The sequence below is a fragment of the Leucopleurus acutus genome (genome assembly GCF_964270905.1).
Source record: "Leucopleurus acutus genome assembly, chromosome: 15".
Lineage (NCBI taxonomy): Eukaryota > Metazoa > Chordata > Mammalia > Artiodactyla > Delphinidae > Leucopleurus > Leucopleurus acutus.
The window spans coordinates 3,579,012-3,603,745 of NC_139157.1; the positions used below are offsets into that span (position 1 = coordinate 3,579,012).

Consider the following 24,734-nt stretch of genomic DNA (forward strand, 5'->3'; position numbering starts at 1 on the left):
ACTCTCCATGTGATTGTATTTGCCAGTTTCAAGACTCTGCATAAACACAACCAGTGACCTCCTTAGACCTTGGAGCTGAGAACGATACTGCGTAAGTGGCCTGGCCAGAGCAGAGGGTTGGTTGCGACAGTCTTCCGTTTCTTGAGACTGGACTTGCATTTATTCATCCTAAAATTGTATTACAACTCCCTACCTCTAACCAGTCACATCATATCACCTACTGATTTTCTGTGATGGAAGTGAGGACTAACTCTCCTGACACTCACTCCTGCCATGCACCCTCATGAGCTCAGTGTGTTGAGATCTCAGTTATTGGCTAACGTGGTGGCATTTGCGTTATTTGGTCCATGTAAATATTCCTCATGCCTGAGCCCAATAGGGTACCTGGATTCCGTTTCTTCTCTTGCATCACTTTTATTTTCCCTTCAATTAGTATTAACTTTGTTTTATGGGTGCTTTGTGTTTTAGCTATATCTTAGTTTGGATTTTTTTTTTTTCCAGATGCTCTAACAGATTTGTCACAGCTAACAATACAGTTTCCAAATGTATTCCAAACATGTTTAAAGCACGGTACTAGCTCGGTGGTCTTTTCCCTTGGAGCACTCCCCCACCACCTTTAGCTCTGACCCACCGGAAGGGCTACATGTGTTGCATGCCTGCTGCCCTGTGAGCCCCTATCATCGTCAACCTGGGACAGACCTTGGGAGCTCCCACTGTCTCGTGTTTCTCTTTTCCTTGGTGTGCTCCCTCACTTTGTCAGATCCCATCGTCTAGTGACTTTCTGACCAAGGGTACCTGGGAGATAAACGTTTTGAGACTGTGTATGTCTAAAGATACCTTTTTTCCTCCCTCCATGATATTTTCAACGGATACGGAATTCCAGGTTGAAACTCCTTTTTCATCTGAGCTCTGGACACTTCACTCCACTGTCTTCTAGTGTCCAGTAATGCTCTTGAGGAAGAGAACACCATCCTCCTTCCCTTTCCTTTGTTTGTGGCCCCTTTCCTTCTCTGGGAGCTCTTGGGCTCTGTTCTGGATCTCCACTGATAATAAATTTCACAATGATGTGTCTTGGTCTCTTTAAATTTATTGTTCCAGGCATGTGATGTACCATACAGTACAGAGAGTATGCTTCAGCCCTCGGTTATTTTCCTGTATTATTTCTTTGATAATTTCTTCTGTTGTTGTTCTTTCTGTGTTGAATGAATCCTTATATTTTCTTATCTTTTCTCTTCTTTCGCTATTTTTGTATTTTTGCTCTACTTTCTGAGAGAGTTCTTCAGTTTTATCCCTGAAATTCTCCACTGATTTGTACCATTTTTAATATTCTATTTTTAAAAACTCCCTTCTCTAGTTGTTCCTTTTATAGCATTCGTCTTACCATGAATGTAATATATTTTCTTCTCTCTCTGAGAATATTATAGTGTTAAGAACTATTTTCCTCCCTGTGTGGTCTCTTTCCAAGGTTCTTTAAACTGTTTATTATTTTAGCCTCAGTCCTCTGTGTTGGAAGCTTTCCTTGATTATCATATTATCCTTCATCATCCTTTCCTACTGAAGAGTGAGGCGCTGAAAGCCAACAGGAAGCTCCAGCGAAGTGGGGAGGAGAGTCAGCGATCTTGGTCTGGTGAGCTTGCTGTAGAGTGACTGCCTAGGGACACCCTCACAAACGTCAGAATGTGTAGGTCTTTTCCTTGGTACCGTTCGGTTTCTTCAGGGAAAAGTGTTCCCGTGTCTTGTCGGGGCAGGGGTGGGGCAGGAGGATACCCCTGGAAGCGTGCACTCCAGCAGCAGGATGGGGGGAGGCAGTTGGGGCAGTGGTGGGCACCTTAGAGTCTGAAACACTGAAATGCTGACTCTCCCTGTGTTCCTGTCGGTCTAGAGCTTCAGCTCTGCCCTCCTGCATGTACAGTGTTCTGAGTCCTCTATCCAGTCAGTGTGTCTGAGTTTAGAGTCTCTCTGGTTTAGTTTGTCCCAAGAATAAATCCTCTGTTTCTTCTAGGGATGGGGGAGAGTACCTGAGGGGCTAGACTCCCAATGTAAGGCTTTCAGTCCAACCCCCCTTGTTTAAATCAATGTCTCAATTCTTAGAAATATGTCCTTATCACAGCTTCCATCTGAAAATTATGGAAAATTCACAGCAGGACCTAAAAATCTTGCTGTGATCCCGCTGGCTTGGCATTGGGAGTGGGAAAGATGCTGGCCACGCACGGAGAATGATTATAGAATGTGTGAGAGTCAGGGTGAGAACCTTAAGGAAGAGCTTCACTGAGCACGCGGGAGGTGGAGCTGGGCCTGAGCAGTGGCAGTTAAAGCATCTGGCGGACCCGGGATAAATATGCTGAATCCCCAGGACAGAGAGCAAGAACACTTGTTACTGTAAGTGTAACACAGACAGGTTTACCTTCATACGTCTGTGTTAAGGAATTTCCTCCAAGGGTTTATTTACTTTCAGTGCTTGGTTTGTCAGGACGTGTACTGAAATTGGAACTATACAGAGAAGGTGAGCATGGCCCGTGTGCAAGGGTGACAAGTAAATTTGTGCCATATTTTCCATTTTCAAAGAAATTAACTCAGAGTTGACCAAATACCTAAACATATGAGCTAAAACTATAAAACTCTTAAGAAAAAATAAAGGAGAAGAGCTCTATGACATTGGATTTACAGTGATTTCCTGGGCATGACACCAAAAGCATGGACAACAATGACAAAAAGAAAGGGATAACTTGGACTTCATCAAAATTTAAAACTTTTAATTTGGGGCACAATAAAAAAGAGTGAAAAGGCAGCCCACAGAATGGGACAAAATATTTGCAAATCATATATCTGATAACGGATTGCTATCCAAATTGTGAAAAGCACTCCTACAACTCAACAACAACAACAAAACACAACCTGATTAAAAAATGGGCAAAAGACTTGGATAGACATTTCTCCAGAGAAGATATACAGATGTCCAGTAAGCACATGAAAAGGTGCTTAACATCACTGAGCATTAGAGAGATGCAAATCAAAACCACAATGAGATACCACTTCACATCCCTTAGGATGGCTGTTATAAAAAAAAAAAGGGGTGGGGGAAACAAAATAACAAGTGCTGGTGAGGATATGGAAATATTGGACCCTTGTGCATTGTTGATGGGAATGTAAAAATGATGCAGAAGCTGTGGAAAATAGTATAGTGATTCCTCAAAAAATTAAATATATAATTATCATATGATCCAGCTATTTCACTTCTGGAAATATACCCAAAAGACATGAAAGCAGGAGTTCAAAAAGATAGTTGTACATCCATATTCACAGTAGCATTATTCACAATTGCCAAAAGGTGGAAGCAACCCAAGTGTCCATCCAGAGACGAATGGATAACAGAATTTGGTATATCCACATAGTGGAATATTATTCAGCCTTAAGGAGGTAGGGAATTCTGACACATAACTACAACATGGATGAACCCTGGGCATTATGTTAAGTGAAATAAACAAGTTACAAAAAGACAAATACTGTATGATTCCACTTATGTAAAGTTCCTAAAGTAGTCAGATTCACAGGGATGGAAAGTGGAATGGGGGTTTCCAGGGCTCGGGGTGGAAAGAATGGGGAAATAGTTTTTAATGGGTACAGAGTTTTAGTTTGGGAAGTGAAAAGACTTGGAGATGGCTTGTGGTAATGTCTGCACAACGGTGCGAATGTACTTAATGCCACAGAACCAAACACTTTAAAAAGGTTGAAATGGTAAAATTTTATGGCAAAATGTTATGCATATGTACCACGATATGAAAACATTTTAAATCAGGAATAGCCATTAAAAAGAAAAGATTTGTGTTCACAGATATTTCATCTCACTCAAACGTTCAAAACCATCCTTTTTTTTTTTTTCTTTTGGCTGCTTTGGGTCTTCATTGTTTCGCACGGGCTTTCTTTAGTTGCTGCGAGCGGGGGCTGCTCTCCGTTGCGGTGCACAGGCTTCTTTTTTAATTTTATTTATTATTATTTTTTAAACATCTTTATTGGTGTATAATTGCTTTACAATGGTGTGTTAGTTTCAGACGTAGAGAATGGACTTGAGGACACGGGGAGGGGGAAGGGTAAGCTGGGACAAAGTGAGAGAGTGGCATGGACTTACACGTACTACCAAATGTAAAATAGATAGCTAGTGGGAATCAGGTGCGCAGGCTTCTCATTGCGGTGGCTTCTCTTGTGGAGCACGGGCTCTAGGCGTGCGGGCTTCAGTAGTTGCCGCACGCGGGCTCAGAAGTTGTAGTGCACAGGCTTAGTTTCTCCGCGGCATGTGGGATCTTTCCGGACCGGGGATTGAACCCGTGTCCCCTGCGTTGGCAGGTGGATTCTTAACCACTGCACCACCAAAACCATCGTAGTGCTTCCTCTCTCTTACTTTTCTTCATGACAGAATTCTCTTTGTTTTCACCCATTGTCCCCTTTTTCCTAAATGCAAGGAAAAGAACTGTCTTCCCTCCTTCCCTGAGGAAGGAAAAGAACTGTCTTCCCTCCTTCCCTCCTTCTTACTCCTTCATCCAGTTCCCTCACACAGCGACCAGGCTCTGAACCCTGGTTGCTTGTCCATAAACGTGAGACCCTGTCACCATCAGCTTCTTATTCCCTCACTAAAGCCGAGCTCATTAGCCTAAGAGAATGTCCTCCTGCCGCACGCTCTCCATGCCGGCCACCACCCTGTGCCCTCAGCTCCACGTCTCCAAGTGTTGCACTCTTCTCAAGACGGTTCTCCACCACACCTCCACTCCCTTCCGGAGCACCACTGAAACGGTTCCTCAGGCCTAATCCTCTGAAACCTGCTTACAGCAAATGATAGCATTGCCTCCACAATCCTCCTAAAAGGTCAGGTGCTCACTCGATATCAGATCCTGCGCACGAGAACTGCCCCTCGGCGGTCCCTGTGGCTCACGCTCTATCCTGAAGCACCCTCTCTCTCTGCTTTGCCCTGCAGTGTGCATGAGCTCATTGAGAAAATAAAAGAAAATGAAGGAGCCGCTATAAAAAAAAAACCATACTGTGAATTTCACAAACTGAATCAATTGTAAAGAATTTGTGAATTTTACAGTTGTGGAAACTTACAACCCAGGCCTTGGTGCCCAACTGTCAGAAGGACTCCCTGACTCTTGGTAAGTGCAGGACACAGGGCTGGCACCGGGGCACCTGGGGCTTCATCAGTCTGGACGAGAGAACACATAGTGTTCTCTTTCTGTGGTCTTCCTGTTAGAACTCTGCTGTTTGTGCCGTTTGTCCTCAGTGGGTGAAGTTACTCTGTGGCCTAGGGCCTAAGCGGGAGGCCTTCTGTGGTCAAGGAGCCTGCATTTCACGTTACATTGACTCCCAGCAATGGTTTATAGAAGAAAGGGAATCCCGACTGCTCTGGTGGAACAGAATCAGGCTGGGGAGAAAGCGGTTTGCCGTAGTAACCTGAGTGGATCCGTAGCGGAGGACACAGATGCTGGGAAATGAGGTTTGAGCCTCACACTTTTGAGAACGCAGTTAGAGCAATTTGGTCACCCTCTGTTTTCTGTCAGGCAGCTTCATCTCGTCTTCTTTCCTGGACCTTGGTCCACCTGATTGGTCCTCCATACCACCAACCCCTCACACTCTGAAAGAGGCTTAGTGTGTGTACGAGAGTGTGCATACGTGTGCATGTGTGTGCATGTGTGTGTGTGTGTGTGTGTTCCCTCTTTTCACCTCTCCCCCTCCTTCCTTCCTTCACTCCCTTGGAATCTGTTACTCGCCGACAAGTCCCTTCCTTCAGGAAAACGTGGTCTCCTCGGTGGCCCCGAAACACAGCATTCCTGGAATCTGCTGAATGGTTTCTTTGGGGAGAAAATGTCTAAACTCGAGATCGACTCAGACTCAGATGATGTTTCTCAGCGCGTGTGCGGCTTCTGCTGGCGGAATTTCCAGTCTGTGTGCAGCATATCATCTAGGATTAATGTTTTTCACCTTATTATTAAAAATCGTTAAATCCTGGTTTTCATCTGTGTAAAGATGTGGTTGCTTATCTCAGAAACGTTTGTAATCTCTATGTCCCCAAGCCTCACCAGTTTTGAGTGTGAATAAGGGCCCAGTACCGGTTATGGCTCGTGAGCGCACACGGGTGTCACCAGCTCCCAGCCCCAGCGCTTGCCGAGGTGCCGTTTTACTCCGTCTCATTCTCTCCCTGGTGCCCGCTGTCCTCAGGGCTGCCAGCCTCTGCTGCGCGTGTGTGCCTGGGCTCCTGCCAAGGGCCCATCATCCTGCTGGTCCGGCCCCAGAGCTCCCAGTTCACACAGGTCTCTGCTCAGCTGAGCTGTGCAGGGAAGAGCAGTCGCCCCTGGTGTTCTGCTGGCCTACTTGCTGGGCCGGGGAGTGCCTGGACCCCCAGCGCGGCTCCCTGGGTGTTCACACACACACTTTCTTCTTTGCGCATCACTTTGTACGCAGAACAGTGACTCCCTACAGCCTTAGATCCTGGGCTCAATCCAGCTAGTCACAGCGGATCCTATTTCATTAATGTGTGAATTAATGGAGTTCTCTCAGGGCCCCCGGAGGTCCCCTTTGTGATTCAATTCCTGTTTTCCCTGGTGTGACAACCAGCCTGTTTGTGCCGGTAACGCAGTGCTGGACATGATCTCAGTTCCACGCAGGGAGGGTCCAGGTCAGTGCAGGGAGGTGTCACCTGCCCCACCTGCCCCGGCTTTTCAGGGGGAGCGACCCTCCTACCAACCTTTAATGTCTGTCCTTCTTCTGCAGTCTTCATGGTTGAGTTTCAGTTCGTATCTATTCCTCTTATTTTAGAAAGAAATTTTGGCCCTGGTCTTTTAGACACAGTTATCATTAGAACGTCCTAAAATTTTAAAGGAATATGTGATCTGCCACACAGGGGCTGGAGGCTAGAGGGGTCAGGAAAAGCAAACCTGTGGATGCCTCCACCTCCAGCCCCGCCCGGCCTGGTGGTTCCTGGCACTCCTGCCTCAAGGACTCTTGGCACATTGGGGGTGGCCTGAAGTAGGCAATATCCGTGGCCCGCCATCAAGCCCACAGCTCGACTTTGATATGAGGCATGTCATGTGACTGGACCGATACTGCACGGGAAATATCGAAACCGAGACGAGACTACTAGTCATCCAACTCCAGCATTCTCCGTGTTGTGCTTTTGTTTCCACACAACTCTAATTACTCAAAATGTTATGCCGATGGTTTCACGGGTGCATACGTAGATCACAATTTATCCGAGTGCTCTATTTAAACATGGGCAGTTTAGGTGTCAATTATACCTTCGTTAAGCTGTCTTAAAATAATTCATATGTTATGGGACATTTTAATCCGAAATATTTATTACATATCAAAAGTCATCCTCTCACCAATAAAGCATCCTAGAATCTGTACATAGGACTTAGAAATTATTTGTAATCTGTTGTTGTATGATTTTTCACTTCAGACATGTGACCTCAGCTTTCTTGTTAGTTATTTACACATCAAAGGTAAGAATAGCAACACAGAGACCCATGAACACTAGTTAATAGTTGCACGCACACAGATGTACCTGGCAGTCCTGGTTCTACCCCACTGCCCCACCCTGCTGTTACTGGCGTGGAGAGGGCTGGATTAAACTTTTCAAAGCACTGATGTTTGGCGTGGTTCTGGTCTTATTTGCTCTGATGCCCTTTGTCTTCAGCCGCCTCTGCTCCTTTCCTCAGTCCTTGCCTTTTTTCCCGACACACAGTGCCCAGCTCTTCTGCCCATGATGTTCGGTGGTCCCCACCCCAAGAATCTTCCTTAATGACAGCAAACCTCATGACCCTGTGGAAAGAGACCAGGCTGAGCCCGACATCGCCCCGTGACACACTTCTGAATCGAACCCCCTGTGTCTATAGCACCCCAGCACACTGCCATTCTCCCAGTGAGAACAAGTACACCACACGCTGCACGTGTGTTCAGTAACTGGGAAGCTTCTCCCAGCCGTTGCCCCTCAGCTGGCCAGATCAGCCCTGCTGGTGTGAACCAGCATCTGGGTGCTTTAGGCGCAGGAGGTGTGCTGGGAAGGTGTGGTCCCCCAGAGTCGGGACACAGAGGGCGCTCTTCATTGCTCCCTCGTGGTTTTACTGCAGCACTGGGCCCTTGAGGGCGAGGCTCTAGGAAAGTGGTCTCCAGCCCTTGTTAACCACGATGGCGTTCACTGGCACAGCTCTGTCCTTTGGAAGGGTATCCAAGGCCCTGGGCAGTTCCCACTGGATCATGGGAACTCTGTCCCCATCCCTTCCTCTCTAGAAAGCTCTTCAGATTGCACACGAGAGAGATGAATCTACTCATTCTAATTTATTTTCAAGAAAAAGTGAAACCTTTATTATTAAAAATCACATTTACTATTACAAGTTACTTTCAAGAGCAGAAGAGCTGAAGTTGCAAACTGACCCAAGCCACTTAGGTATTTTCGAAACCAGGTTCTTAATGGAAGATGCCCGTGGGCCCCAGTAGTTAGAGCTGGGTGAAGGGTACAGGGTGCCTTTCCTATCTCCCCACTCCCCAGGTACTTGTGGATGAAGTAAATCTCAGACCAAATCCTGCAACTGAGATGAACCTTTGTCAGGGAATGGGCCCAGGGACACACAAAGGCAAACCATTTACCTGTGATTGGAGACTTCCCAGGAGAGCCCCACTCCTGGTGGTCAGTGCTCTGCCCACTGTCATCTTGGGCGTTCTGCTGGCCTCTCATGAGGTGTTCACTCAGGAAAGGTCGGTACTGTTCTGGCAGCAGCATTCAGCTAACCTTTGAGTCCCACCAGATGTTAGATCCCTCCACTTGCGGCTCCCAGAACTGGAAAGAATTGCTGGAGTCTTTTACCTTCTTCATATCACCGTGCAGAACCCACATCTTCTAACCAGTTCATCCTTCTTGAATTCCCCTCATTTCACCGCTGAAATGCCATATCTATGCCCGTCATTCTGATGACAAACCCTCCAGTATGGCCAGCAGTAAAGACAGGTGAAGAATCTATAGTGGCCACCTGCGGAGTGTGAGATTGCGATGCTGCTTTCACATGTGGAACGCTTCTGAAGTGCGTCACTGATCAGGTGCTCAGATGCTAACTGCCTACCCCAAGGATGTAGATTAACACTGGCTAACGACTCGACATCACGCTGTCTGTACTAAAGGCTGTTAGAGTGAATTACAGATAATATAACACCAACATCACTGTGTCACAAGAATGCGTCTGAGACCCAGGCCTGAGGAAGGAACAACACAATTCCTGGGTTCTGAAAGAGGTTTGTGGCTAAGCTGAACATAGGTCAGCGCTGCACTGAACAAGCATGTTAGTCTAGCCCTTCACCCTCCACCTTCCCTCTCGCCCTCATCTCATCTCCTGACGCACCAAGACGCACATACACTCACATTCCCTACATTTCGGGTCCTGTCGGAGGTGCTAGACAGTGCAGGCTGACCTGATACCCCTTATGAAAACCTGCCAAACTGAGTCTCACTCTTAAAGCCACCTGCAAACAGCTAACTCTCAGAGTCCACTGTACATGACCAGAAGCAGGATGTTCTAGCCAGTGTAAGTTTCTGACCACAACAGCTCTGAAGCCACAGTTTGGCGCTTGTGTGTGTGTGTGTGTGTGTGTGTGTGTGTGTGTGTGTGTGCGCGCGCGCGCCTGTATTGAGGGGCAGTTGCAGCCCTGGTCACACTGTGTAAATGACCTTCCTGGGATTGGAGACTTCCTAGGAGAGCCCCACTCCTGATTGTGACAGTACATTTCACTAGTAGTTGACATTAACACCATACCCTGTTGTTCTCTCCAGCCAGCTGCCTCCCCTTCACACTTAAAAGTGGGAGCAAAGGACCCGCTTTGCTGACACTGAGAAGCAGGCCAGACACCCAGGAGCAGATGCGCAATGACCCAGCAGAAGGCAGCCTGGACTCTTGTGATGCAACAGGTACAAGGAAAGCCCCGCTGTGACGTTCCCCCTCCCTTAAGACTGTCTCTACCTTCCCTGATGATCCCTCTTCATCTGAGCAGGGGCTTCGTGGACAGTGGCCAAAAAAACTGTCTGTGATCGGGAAAGATATGGGGATTCTCCATGTTAGAATAGTTGCCAGGAACACGGAGGCAGTCTTGCATGAGTTTTCTAAAACACCTGTGTGGCTTTTTTCTCTTTCACTTATTTCTCCTATGTTTGAAGGTTTATTTGCCCAGTATACTTGCTCTTTACCTCTCTGTTTTGCGAGTCGAATCAGGCATCTTCTTGGTTGAGTAGACAGTGAGATGTCTGATGCTTGTGCTGAGGGGACCAACAACAGTCATGAGAAGGTGCGCGGCATGTGGGCGTACTGCGATAGTCGCGCTCTCCTAGAGAGATGCCAGTAAACAGCTGAGAAGTGAGCCCAGCAGCCTCCGGAATGCGGGAAGAGGAGACGCCACCAACAGCGGCTGAGAGGAGCAGGGAGGCCAGGCATATGGTGGCCCAGAGGCCAAGAGGAGGAAGCATTTCAAGGAGAAAGCAAGCAACGGTGACAGAGGCCCCAGGAAGTTAATGGTGGACTTGGCAGTGTGGATTCCAGGCGGACCTTGGGGAGAGCTGTTCCGTGCAGGGACAGGAGGAAGGCCTGAGGTCCCAGGGCAGGACGGGGGGAGCGGGACGGGAGGCAGCCAGTGTGGGAAGCTCTTACAATGGGTTTTGTTTTATAGAACAGGGAAGTAGGATGATAAGCTGGCAGGGGAGGTAGGGATCAAAAAGGTTTGTTTATTTTGTGTGTGTTTTTTTTTTTTTAAACATGGGGCAGGGCAGATTGATTGAACCCTATCAGTAGCAAATGCGATCATCCTACAGCCAGGTGGAGACTTTCTCCTACCTGTAGAAGTCTCCAAAGCAAAATCAGTACCTTTTCAGCCTTATCGTAAGAAAAAGACTGCTTATCCCTCCAGTCAAGAGACCTTAAAGCAAAAACAATGCCAGGAAGCTGTAGATAGACAGACAGACAGACAGACAGGCACACACACACACACACACACACACACACACACACACACACACACACGCAAATTCAATTCCAATGTCAAATTCATTTCCAGTGGGGAAACCAATAACAGCATCTTTACATTTTTGGGTAGCCACTTGCCCTATGTGGCTACTGTAATTTAAATTCGTCAAAATTCAGTGAAATTAAAAACTCAGTTTCTCAGTCAAACCACCACATTTCAAGGGCTCAATAGCCATGGTGGTGAGTGGCTACTTAGGGAAGAGCATAGAAGTGGACTATTTCCTAGTCACATTCTGTTGGATAGGCTGCTGCGAATCCTAAGGGAAAGAATGTTCTTAAAGAAAGACTGGCCTAGAAGAAGAGGAAATATTTGTTGGAGAAGGGAGCAAAGCAAACTGAGAAGGGATTTGTCAATCCTGAATAAAATGTAAGAAAAACATAATGAAAGCAAGGCCATGCATTTGAAGAATTAGGAGACATGAAATCATAGGTTGCTCATGAGAACTGAAGAGGTGAGCACCAAATCGACAGCTACTAATCAGAGTTTATTGTAAGAGAAAGAAATCGAATGCAGAAACATCAGTAAAAATATAGTAAAGGCAGCTCCAACAATTATATTTCAGTTTTTTATTTGTAATTCAATTTTTTGCAACTCAGAACAGGATTCCCTTGAAACTGAGATAGTTTAATAATTCACAGAGGAGGTTTCTGCCCCCCGCCCACCACGGTGTCCTTGAACGCTGGGCTTCTTAGCACATTCAGGTGTGACTTCTGAGGCTTAGAGAGGCTAGTTTCCTAAAAGATGGAAGGACACGTAGGAGGTGGACCTTTGAGTCCTGGCTCAGTGCTGTCTCTGGGATCTCGGTGGGCAGGGGCCCTGGCTAGAGTCTGGGCACCCTGAGACTTGGTTCTGAGCAGAGATGAGGGGTTCATGCCAGCCCCGTTTTGGAGCAGAATCAGGGCTAGGGGAGCCACTGTGCAGCCTGGAGCAACCTGGCTCAGGGTCCAGGGACCAAAACGTGGTGTCTGATCATGATTGCTATTAGCACCATTTCAGCTACATTTGGGGTCAAATAGGATTTCCTGGGCTTCCCCCTAGTAATTCCCATAATTTTAAGACTACTATTTTCATGGAGAAATATTTTGTGTTTTAAACAACTGACTTGAAATAAACTTCTGGATCTCAACTTTTATATGTTAACATTACTAGTTAGGAATACAGCATTAGCATTTTTCAAAGACTTAAGCAAATTCTGAACTACTTACTTGATAGGGATAGCGCTGGGGTTGAGGCTAAGAATAGTGTTTCATCTTTTGAAAAATCTGCTTTCCTTGAATGAAATCATGTAAAACTGTTACTCATAAGCCTTTTTCTCCCTACAGTCTAAATGGTAGATGAAAATAGGATTTTAATATCTCTTAATATTGGTTTCCAAAGGATCCTTTTATCGGGTAATGAGAACTAATTATCCGCCAAAGTTTCTTGCCCTTTTTGTCTTGGCTACCAGGAAGCTCCTAGAAACACGAATTGATTTAATCACAGTCTTTGAAGTTTTCATGAGGAAGGTTTAACACTGAGGCCAAAGAGAGTTATTGGAATTGAGTGAGAGAACAGGATGGGGGAAAGGAACAGTGACTCTGGAGTCTGACTCTGGTTCAAGCTCTGTCCTTAGCTAAGAAGGACCCGAAACTCAACTTTATCAGTTACCCTACATAAATAACTATTTCTGTTGGGTAATTGACTATTATCATAAGTATTTATCAGAACACTAATTTATTTTATTTATTTATTTTTGGCTGCATTGGGTCTTTGTTGCTGCATGTGGGCTTTCTCTAGTTGCAGTGAGCGGGGACTACTCTTCTTTTTGGTGCATAGGCTTCTCATTGCGGTGGCTTCTCTTGTTGTGGATCACGGGCTCTAAGCGTGTGGGCTTCTGGAGTTGTAGCACGCGGGCTCAGTATTTGTGGCTCATGGGCTCTAGAGCGCAGGCCCAGTAGTTGTGGCGCACGGGCTTAGTTGCTCTGCGGCATGTGGGATCTTCGTGGACCAGGGCTCAAACCCGTGTCCCCTGCATTGGCAGGTGGATTCTTAACCGCTGTGCCACCCGGGAAGCCAAGAACACTAATTTATTGACTTATAATGTCAATGATCTCTTTGTGGTAACCAGAATGTTCCTGTTTGTAATCCATGGAAACCTCTTTCCTGATATATCGAGATATCTAGGAAGCCAAAATACTAATTAGCAGTTTGCTTAGGATTAAGGCAAAGGGAAATAATATCTTGAGGGATGTTTCATCCAAACCATAGTAATATCATTGCAGTACTGTTGCTGCCCAGTTGAGAACATTTTTCTGGTGACAGGGATGCTTTTGCCTCTCAGGCTTTATCTTTTCCCTTCTCTACAAAGCTAAGCACTACTAAAATGTGCTTTTCTGACACCACTACACCATGTCAGCTGTCCCTCCACATTTTTCAGATGTGTTTCTATCTCCAGTGTTGTTAGAGTGCTGTACTAGGAGGATGGCTGTCCCACTGGGAAGACGATCATTCCCAATACCTCCATGTTCCTGGAGGGGCGTGGCCCTGTCCACGCTTCCTTCTCTCTGGCAGTGCCTGTGTCATTATTGTAATCCATCAGAACTCCTTTTTCTGGGGGGGGGGGGAGGGAATTCACATTTTACATGCAAATAAATAAAATTTTCAATATTTAAATGAATGGTTCATCATTAGCAAATGATTGCTTTAGTTATTGTCTTAATAACCCATAGGCAATTGTAATATTTTTAACGTTATGGCATCTTTTTAAAAAACAGACTCCGTATTTCACCTTTTATCAAAATTATCTAGTACCTAAAATTATAATAGCCATCTTATATATCAAAAATCGGTAACCAAAAGCTGTGTATGAATAATTTTCCCGCTGAAGGTCTGCTTATTGTCAGTCGTCTTTGAGGCCATGCGAGTCTGTAACAACAGAGACCGTCTGCACAAATGCTTGAATTCCCGGCATCTTCCTTGCCACCCCAAGAAGTAGTTTTTAAAGACTATTCTGGCTTTGGCACCATGCTAGGTGCTATGGGGAACATAGCCTAAAACAATCTCTGTACTTTAAAAGGTTTTACGTTACAAATCCTTACAAGAATTCCTGAGTCCCGTCCTCATGGAACTATCTTGGGAGCTGTGGGTGTTCCCAGGAATCTGGGTGGTTGACAGGTAGGTGGAGCATTGAGAACTGGAGTGCTGGGTGCCGGTGATGCAGGAGCAGCCACCAGCTATAGCATCAAGGTTTGTTGTGCTTTGCCCATGAGGACAGTAAGGTCTGCAGTGAAAAAGGGATGACCGCTGAAAGGAGATGATGTAAAGGGCAGAGACAGGAAAGAGGAGAATGAGGGGAAGTCACGGATGTATGCTATAATTGTATATTTGGTTACGGGCTATTATCAATTGATGATGGAATTCATTTGTTATATCTTTCTATACTATGGCTTTTTTTTCCCCTTGACCAAAAGCATGAGATGATCAAATGTATAACAGGAAAGATGTGTTGGTTTATCTGTTTGGTTTTGCATCTGTTCGTGTGTTTATTTTAATCTCTCACTGTTCTCCAGATCTACAAAAAGGGATATTTTCTGTTCAGTGAAGCCTGTTCACAAAATCTAATCATCACGGCTTTTTGCTGTTGATCAAATCCCATTGATTTTTTCCCCCTCTTAATGGTCAATACATTGGTGAATTTGCAGGTGTGATGGTAAGGACAGAAATGCCTCTGAGGAGTGTTAGTGGCGACAGATAGGACGTATGTAAACTCTGTGTGAACTCTTCTTGGAAAGGACACTGTGCAGAGAAAGCCAAGGTTGCAGGGAAGTTTTAGCATCCCTAGCGTTTCTGCTGTCAGCTCTCCTCGAAGTTATCTCAGCCACACCCCGTCCCCTGGCAGGCAGGCAATGGTGGTGCTGGTTGACTCATAATTTAAGTGGGTACTCCTAGGTCTCTCCTCCCTTTCTTTCCTGATCTCCATGCTACTCTCCCTTTCCTTGAAGGAGCGCACACAGGTCCCTCCAAAGCTGTTGGCACTGTGCGCATCTGTTCGTCTGGTGGTAGGTATTGTTCAACACCCACAGCGTTTGCTGGCCCAGAGCCTGAGAACTCGAGCCCGTTCCCAAACGTATATAGAATTTCTCTGTTAGGGACAACATATTGTGTGTGACACTGCTGCAGCTGAGTTTACTCCCTCCTTGGTGAACATGTGTGAATATGTTTGGGTGTATGTGCAGCAGCATTGAAAAATGTGTGGGGAAAGAAAAGGCTAGAAGCTGTGTTTTCCATGACTTGACTACTCTGGTAGCCTGTTGTTCCACCCCTTCTTCCTGGTGATCTGACTTTGTGACTCGCGAAGTCACATCCTTACTGCCGAGGGACTAGCTACCTCCCCTTCTTAGAGAATCTCAGGGGATGTGAAAACGGGAGAGACAGGCTGGCTGGTCCCTGGTTGGCTTCTCAGCCCCGCACCATCCCGTAGCCATTGGTGAGGGTCGGAGGCGAGCGGCACCCGCTGTTGGGAAGGAGTGATGGTTAGGAGGTGCCGAAGAGGCAGGATGGAGACGGGGGGCTAGGAGGTCCCAAAGAAGGTCAGGTCACATTTTCTTGCTTTTGGCCTAAGCCCAGGATTTACAGAGCTGAAGAGCAAGGTACACGGTCGTTGGAGTAATTCAGCAAATTGGACAGAGTTTCTGAGCTTTCAGATGCATAATGTTTCTCATTTTGTTCTCAAAAGAGAGCATCAGATCAATCTCCATGTTGCTTTAACTTCACATCTACAACAACTTTTGAACTTACTTTTGAAAGCCTTGAGCTGATAGTCTCTGCTCTGCTTTGTGTTTCTTTGGAACTCACGGAGGGGGAATGTGAATTCACGGCAAGAGTGAGCACAGAAGGAACCCAGTTGTGTCTTATCCTTGTGTTCTCTGTATGGCTTTGCCCACAAAACCCTCTTATGGCTCTAAAACTTGGCAAAGTGACACCCGTGTTTTTGTCCCACTTGCCATCCCTGGATGCGGCTAAAGCAACAGCTGCATCAGCTCAACATCCCAACCACAGAACTCCTCCGCGACGTCACTTCTTAAGAGGCTTGGAACGCACACCGGGTATCAGACAATGTGACTGCAGAGCCTCTGCCACTCTAACAGAAGTAGGGAGTGCCTGCAGTTTTGTCTTATTAAAAATAATTGTTTGCAAGTTTACAAACAACTCCAGAATCTGACCTTTGCAACACAACACAGTCTTCCCTTCTCCAAAGTGAGTTGTTTTTGAGTTAGTGAGATGTGTGCACTTCACCTCTAAGAGACACTCTCTAGTTCTTGTTCAGACGTATTTCAGATTGCATAGCAAGGTGAAGAGCGTTCTGGTGGCCAGAAATCGCTGCAGTGGGTTCTCGTTGGTCTGCTCATTTTCAGTATGTGACCTTTCCCAGAGCGAGTCCTGGTTCTGAGAGGTTTAATCTTGTGTAATAAGAATATCAGAGACCCTGTGTGCATTTGGTTCCAGCAGATTAGATAGTGAGGGCGCATTATTGTAACAAGCCGCGCTCCCCCCTCAGATGACGTGGGAAGTCCAGCGATCGCGGGCCAAAGGCCAGCTGCCAGCTCGGCTTACTCAGTGCAGAACCGAGCCTGCCCTTGTCCTCTTCTGCTTCTCGCTCCTTTGAATTGTGTAACGCTTGTCAGCTTAGCACATTTGTGAGTGTGCCACGTGCTGTCACTCTCCCGCGGCGGGTTGGTTGATCTTAACGGTCTACTTCTTGACACTCAAATAGGTTTCTGAACGTTTCCTGTACGTGCGTGTGTGCCCCAGATGGCAGCGTTGGCCCATTTCAGTGTGTGATTGCTGCTCTCCAGGTTGTGGAGGGATGCTGCTGGCCCATGTGCCCGAGATTAGAATCAAGCCCTTAGGGTCGGCTGTGAGGTCCTTACTCAGGCAAAAAGCCCATTGACGTCAGCAACCGGGGAACGTGGTCTGGTTTCATTATAAGTTAAAAGTGTTCGCCATCAGAAGGAAATAGAGAAAGGGCAGGGTGTTTTTAGAAAATTAGTTTTAAAAAATGAACCTGTTCTCTGCTTTGTGTGGTTTTTCCTTTGCAATTTACTGCACACAGAGTTTATCCTTAAGCAGACTCTGTGTCTCAGGGCATGTTCTGAACTCACACAACCCTGACCCTGACTGTGAGGTGGCTCCATCCATCAAGGGCTCAAACATTGTTTGCCTCTTGAAGGAAGGATAGACATACTCTAACATAGCTGGGGTGGCCCTGCTACCTCCTGACCGCCCCTCTGACACCCGAGGCTGCAGCACCCAGGCCCAGACTGCCCGAGGGTTCCCTTGCACATCTCCTTTGTAGCACGTGAGGGTCCCTCCACATGTCTAATTTCTCCTCCCTCAGTTTATCAGACAGTCATTCCTCAGGACTCATCTCAAGCCCATGAAGTCTTCCCCCATCCCTACCCCCACTCCACACACACACATTCTCCAGGAGGACGAAAGCTGATGTCTTCCCCTCCGGGTACCAGCACATCTTTTTCTTACATCTCTTGGTATTGTGCAAATACTTCCATCAGCCCCCTCTCCAGACTGACTTTCCTGATGGCGGAAACCATCTTATGTACTTCTGTATCCCCAGCACCTACTGCAGTGTTGGAACATGTTAGAAATTCAGCAAAACAATTTTTGTGGAATCAAAGAAAGCGGCATCATCCAAGCTGGGATTGGCACAGAGCTGCCAAGTGGTCAGACCCCTCCTGAAAGAGTACAAAGGACAGCAACGGTGGCCCATTCTGCTTGTGGTTTTTCGGTTCTGAACACACCCAGAGGACAAAGGAAACGCACCTGTGGAAGGTGTGGAGTCATTGGAGACCAAGTTGGGGCGTTTGCCTGAGCAGTGCTGGACAGGTGGCCCTTCTGTAAGCTTTCCTTTTTCCCAGGAATTCACGCCCGGGCATCTGAAGTCAGGGCATTTTATTTGAACAAAATATCTCTCTTTCTGTCTATCAGTAGAACCATGGGGTGTTTTGTAACTGATTTGTTTATTCTAAATATGCAAGGCATTTAACTGACGTACTATTACCTATGAGGCACAAAAGAATCTGATATTACAAATAGGACCTCTGTCTTTGTTCTCCTAATTATTATACTGACAGAAGGCAGGTATCAGACATAAGTTGAATATCCTACAATTTCCCAACCAGTGCGGCCAACGAACCTGCGTAAATAAACCCTTCAAATGTCTCACTTTTTCTCATTGGTGCTACCTATAAAATCATCTGCATGACAGCTTTATCCTCTAAGAGAAAAAAATCATGTGAACATTAAATTGTACCTTTTTCTTCAGAGGTTCTCCTAAGGATACAAGAAACCTAGTAAGTTGCATAATGTATATGTGGTTTTGACATCAGAGATAAGCTGATGGTGAAATACTTCCAGTGACGGTATACTTGGCAAATACTCTTACCACTGGCACTTAGAAGATGAGATTTCATTCCAATCATGGTAAACTCTGAGCATTATCTTTATAAATAAAGTAGGTATAAAACTGCTTAGGATAAACCATGTAATCTGCAGCAAAAGTTAATTTAAATTCAAATCTGACTTTCTAATTCTCTTCAGTTCCCAATCTACACAATATATTGGGTAATGAATGACATTTTAATCCCCCCCCCCACCCAGTTCTCTAACATCTGTATGATGTTACCTGCAAAGAGTAAAGGAAAGGACATGCTGTGTATGTGCTAATGTTGGGAGATGCTAAGAGAGGTGATATTTAAAAATAAAAAAGCTTTCTTGAGGTATAATTTGCCCATTTGAAGCGTGCAGTTAGATGGTTTGGGGCATATTCATAGATATGTGCGACCGTCACCACAGTCAATTTTGGAACATCTTCATTACTTCAGAAGGAAACTGCATGCCCTTTAACTCTCACTCCCTAACCCTGGCCCCATCACCCCCCCCCACGTCCAGAAGCAGCCGCAGATCTACTGTCTGTCTCCATAGATCATCCTGTTCTGGACTTTCAAAGGAAAGGAATCACATAGTATATGGTCTTTTGCAACTGGCTTCTTTCACTCAGTGTAATGTTTTCGAGGTTTATCCATGTTGTAGCATGTGTCAGTGCTTCACTCCTTTTTATGGACAAATAATATTCTGTTTGATGGATATACCACATTTTGTCTCTCCACTCATCAATTGATGGACATTTGGGTTATTTTCACCTTTTGGCTATTGTAAATAATGCTGTTATAAACATTTGAGCTTTGTTGATTTTCTCTGTTGGTTTTCTGTTCTTCGTTTCATTAATTTCCACTCTAATCTTTATAATTTCCTTCCTTCTGCTTGCTTTACGTTTAGTTTGCTCTTTCCAGTGTCTTAAGATTGGAAGGGTAGGTTACTGATTCGCAGTCTTTCTGCTTTATTGATTGTAGGCGTTTACAGCTATACATTTTCACCTAAGCACTGCTTTAGCTGCATCCCATAAGGTTTTTTTTTTTCTTTTTTCTTTTGCGGTACGCGGGCCTCTCACTGTTGTGGTCTCTCCCGTTGCGGAGCACAGGCTCTGGACGCACAGGCTCAGCGGCCATGGCCCATGGGCCCAACCGCTCTGTGGCATGTGGAATCCCCCCCAGACCGGGGCACGAACCCATGTCCACTGCATCAGCAGGCGGACCCTCAACCACTGTGCCACCAGGGAAGCCCATCCCATAAGTTTTGATATGTTATGTCTTCATTTCATTTATCTCAGAGTATTTTCTGATTTCCTTTTTAGTTCTTCTTTGACCCCTTGGTTGTGTAAGAGTGTTGCTTAATTTTCATCTATTTGTGAGTTCTCCAAACTTCTCCATGTTGTTGATTTAAAATTTTATTCCATTGTGGCCAGAGAACATACTTTCTATTATTTTTATCTTTTTAAATTTGTTCTTTTATGGTCTAGCATATGGTCTATCCTGGAGAATGTTCTATGTGCTCTTGAGAAGAATGTGTTCTGCTGTTAGGTGGCGTGTTCTGTAGATTGAGTTGGTTTATGGTGTTATTCATGTCTTATGTTTCCTTGTTGATGCTCTGTCTCATTATATCCATTATGGAAATTGGGGTATTGAAGTCTCTAACTATTATTGTTGAATTGTCCTTTTCTCTCTTCAGTTCCATCAGTTTTTGCTTCATATATTTTGGTGCTATGTTATTAGGTGCATATATCTTTGTAATTGTTATATCTTCCTGATGGATTAACCTTTTTATCATTATGAAATATCACTATTTATCTCTAGTAACATTTTTTTTTTTTTGTTTTAAAGCCTATTTTGTTTGGATATTAGTCTAGTCACTGTGCCTTTCCTGTGGGTGCTTTTTGCCTTATATATCTTTTTCATCCTTTTACTTTAAACCTATTTATATCTTTGACTTTAAAGTGTATCTTCAGTAGACAACAAATAGTTTTCTTAATCCATTCTGACAGTCTCTGCCTTTTAATTGGATTGTTTAATCCATTTACATTTAATGTTATTATTAATATAGTTGGATTTAAAAAATTATTTTATATTGGAGTACAGTTGATTAACAGTGTTGTGTTAGTTATAGTTGGATTTAATTCTGCCATTCTACTTTTGTTTCTATGTAGCTCATGTCTCTTTTGTTTCTCTATTTTTCCTTGACTGCTTTCTTTGACATTGCATAATATTTTCTGAAGCAGCATTTTAATTTCATTAATAATTTTTTCATTCTATTTTTCCTTTCTGAGTTCAAACCCCTCACTCTTTCTACTATATCAAGCCACTTCTCACATTTATGATTACAAGTAGTGTTCCCTCCATATGGCCCCAGTTCAGGTTGCCTGCCTTCTCCTTAGGTAGTAGCCCTTACTAGGGTTATTTATCCCAGTTTTCATTTTTTATAACACTGGGGAAAGGACTAGAATTTAAGGATTAACCTAAGTGTTTCAGTCGAGACAGGAGATTGCTAGCTAGAGCCAAGGGGCCTCCTGCTGTGACTGTTCAACCAAAGGTGCCTTAAGCAACTAGTAATTGTTACTGAATGATCTCCCTGATGTTTAGGTGAGGCATTCATAACACCTAAAATTCAGTTAGGGGGAATTCCCTGGCAGTCCAGTGGTTAGGACTCCACATTTCCACTGCAGGAGGCACAGGTTTGATCCCTGATCAGTGAAGTAAGATCCCTCAAACTGTGTGGTGTGGCCAGAAAAAAAAAAAAAAAAAAAAGTTAAAATTTAGTTAGGTACTAAGGAAATATTGGATTTTTTTTTTTTAATAATAGGAAATTGGGATGTTTAAGGAAAAGGAAGGATTCACTTCATGAGTTTAATTCTACAAAGCCAAGCCCTGAGGAATAAAATAATTCTCCGAGGTGCTTATTATTATGAAGGTTGATAGGAACCAATACTCACTACTCTCAGCAGGAATGGTAACTGAGTAAGACTGGAATGTTTTCTTTTTATCTTTACCCTGTAGTCACAATTAATTTTTTTTATTATGGTAAAATATCCATAACATAAATGTTACCATTTTAATCATCTGAATATTATTCCATTGTATGTATATACCACAATTTGTTGATCCATTCATCCACCAGCAAACATTTGGTTGCTTCCACCTTTTGGCTGTTGTGAATAATACTGCTAGGAATATGAGAGCACAAGTATGTTTCAGTCCCTGCTTTCACTTCTTTTGGGTATAAACACAGAGGTAGAACTGCTTAAAGTTTTGAGAAGTTGCCATGCCATTTTGCATAGTAGCTGCATCATTTTACATTTCCATCAGCCATTAACAAAGGTTCCAGTTTCTCCACATCCTTGTCATATAACATTTGTTATTTTCTTTTTGTTGTTGTTTACTTTAGTTTTTTGATAATAGCCATCCTAGTGGCTGTGTAAATTGGTCACTGTATTTTTGAGTTACTTTTTAGTGGTTGCTCTAAGGCTTACCATATACATCTTATTAGAAGCAGCTTCAAATTTATACTAGCTTAAGTCCAGTGATATACAGAAATGTTACTCCTATATAGCTCTATTCCTTCCCCCCTTTTGATGGTATTATTATTATACATATTAGATTTATTATAATACAAGCCCAACAATATGTTCTTATAATTATTAATTTACGATCTGTCATCATTTCCTTAGCAATTATAGCTTTGCCCCCACCCACTTCCTTTGTGCTGTATTGGCAAGTACATTATAGTTCTGTCACATTTTTTATGTTACAGGACCCAAAATATATATCTATTATTTTATATAGTTGCTATTTTAGTGAGTTAAGAATCAGAAAAAATATGCATTTATAGTGTCTTTTATAATTATTTCTACTGGTCGTCCTTACGTGGATTAGAATTATAGTCTTTAGGCTGAAGAATTCCTTTAGTGTTTCTCATAAAGCAGGTCTGCGAGCAATGAATTATCTCAGTTTTTGCTTTGGGAAAATTCTTGATTTTCCCTTTGCTTTTGAAGTCTATTTTTGCTGGGTATAGAATTCTTTGTTGACAGGTTTCTTCCCCTTTGAGCACTTTGAGTGTGTTATTTGGCTGCCTTCTGGACTCCATTGTTCCTTCTGAGAAGTCAGCTTTTAATCTTTCGGTGTTCCCTTTTATGCACTTCATTTTTCTCTTGCTTTTTTCAAGGTTTTCTCCTGTCTTTGACATTCGGTATTTTTGCTGTGATGTGTCTATTTGTGGGTCTTTTTGAGTTCATCAGATTTGAAGTTCATCAAGCTTCCTAGGTGTGTAGGTTATGGTTATAGTTTTTCGGTAAATTGGAGGCATTTTGGCCGTTATTTATTTGAATATTTTTTCTTCTCTTTTCTCTCCATCCTTCTGGTACTTACATTATGTGTGTTGGTGTGCTTAATGGTACCCCACTTTTCTATGAGGCTCTGTTCGTTTTTCCTTTTCTTTTTTCTCTCTGTTCTTCAGCTTGTATAATCTCTATCAGACTATCTTCAAGTTTGCTAATTCTTTCTTCTGCCAGTTTATATCTACTGTTGAGCTCCTCTAGTTGATGTTTTTATTGTACTTTTTGACTCCACAATTTCTACCTGGTTCTTTTTCATAAATTTCTCTCTCTTTTCTGACATTGTGTATTTGATGTGACATTGTCATTATGCCTTCCTTTACGTCTTTAATCATGGTTTTCTTTAGTTCTGTGAGCAAATATATAATGACTACTTTGATATCTCCTATTAAATCTGACATCTGGTTGCTCTCACAGGCAGTTTCTGTTATCCGTTTATTTTTTACTTTCCCTTCCTCCCCCACCCACTTCCCCAGTGTGTGGGTCATACCTTCCTGTTTCTTTACATGTCTCATAATTTTTTGTTGGAAACTGGACATTTCAGATAATATATTGTAACCACTCTGGCTACTTACTGGTCCTCCCTCTGCCCAGGGCTTGCTGTTGTATTTGTTTGCTTATTTGTTTAGTTATTGCTGGATTATTTTAGTGAAGCCTATTCTCTCTCTCTCTCTCTCTCTCTCTCTCTCACACACACACACACACACACATGCACACATGCAACACACGTAGCATAACCCTATGACTTGCTTCTCAGCACACACACACACGCAACACACACACGTGCACACACACACACACGCAGCATAACCCCCTGACATTGCTCCTTAGCACACACACGCACACACACACACATGCACACATGCACACACGCAGCATAACCCTCTGACATTGCGCCTCCACTGGAGGCACAGCTCTTCTGGTGTGCCCACAGTCGCGCTGGGTGACAGTGGTACTGGTGGGGCTCTCTTCCTGCTTTCCTTAACTAAACAGTTGTTTAACTCCACTAATTGTGTTGCTGGCTGATTGCTCAGTTGCTTTCAACAATGCCTACGGATAGACTGATTTACAAACTGATCTGATCAAATTCTGGCTCCTTTGAAGGAAAAGTTTCTGAGGTCATGTTTGATATTCTAACCCTAGGAGGGCTCCCACCAGCGATCTTATCCCCCAGTTCTCGAAAGCAGGCAAGCCAGCCTACAGCCTAGACTGTCTCTTCCTTAAAACCACAAATCTCCTCGCAGTTGCCTTTTGCCACACCTCCATTTTTCTTGAGAGCGTCCTCAATCTTAAACTTCTCCAGTGAAAGCAGTTCCTTCCTCTTCCCAAGAGATGGGAGCCGTTTTACAGCCTGCTTCTGCCCCCAGGCCAAATCTCTGAACCCGGGCTCTGGGGCTGAGAGCGGGGACATTGGCTAGCTTCTCTGTGTGTGACACTTCTGCTCTAGGGGCTGAGTGCTTGTAGGGGAGGAGAGGTAGACAGCAGCCTGGGGTCTTCTTAGCTCACCTCTCCTGGCATGGAACCTCCACCTCGCAGCTGGAGGAAGGGTGACTGAGGCCCGGTATTCTGAGCATGCCATGTCCAAGGGAGAGCCTCCATTCCATGAATGGAGTCTGGGCTGAAGAAGGAAGCCTCACCTTTCCACTGTACTCACCGGGACTTGGCCTTAGCCACAGGGAGCTGGGGCAGGATAGGAAACACTGAAGTCGTCTCCCCTCCACCCCTGGGCCCCTGGGAGCTGGGGGAGAGGGAGCCCTGCCACCTTGACTGCAGCTCCCTGAAATGGAGTCTCCACCTCGCTGAGCTGGAGGGAGAGAGTGAAGATGCAGTCTCAGCTCAAGTATCACAGACTCTCTCCGTTCTTAACAAATTTCTGTAGATTTTCTTGAATAGATATTTCTTAATTTGT

The 24,734-nt window shown here is 44.5% G+C and overlaps 1 protein-coding gene across 1 annotated transcript in view; it reads left to right on the forward strand.

The window, feature by feature from the left end:
- PDE10A (phosphodiesterase 10A) overlaps positions 1-24,734 on the forward strand; it is a gene marked incomplete at its 5' end in the record, with an annotated part of 577,771 nt that overhangs the window by 230,537 nt on the left and 322,500 nt on the right. Inside the window, one exon of the mRNA XM_082855961.1 lies at positions 9,806-9,940. Coding sequence (XP_082712087.1) covers positions 9,806-9,940 — 135 coding nt within the window. The remainder of the gene's footprint in view (positions 1-9,805; positions 9,941-24,734) is intronic.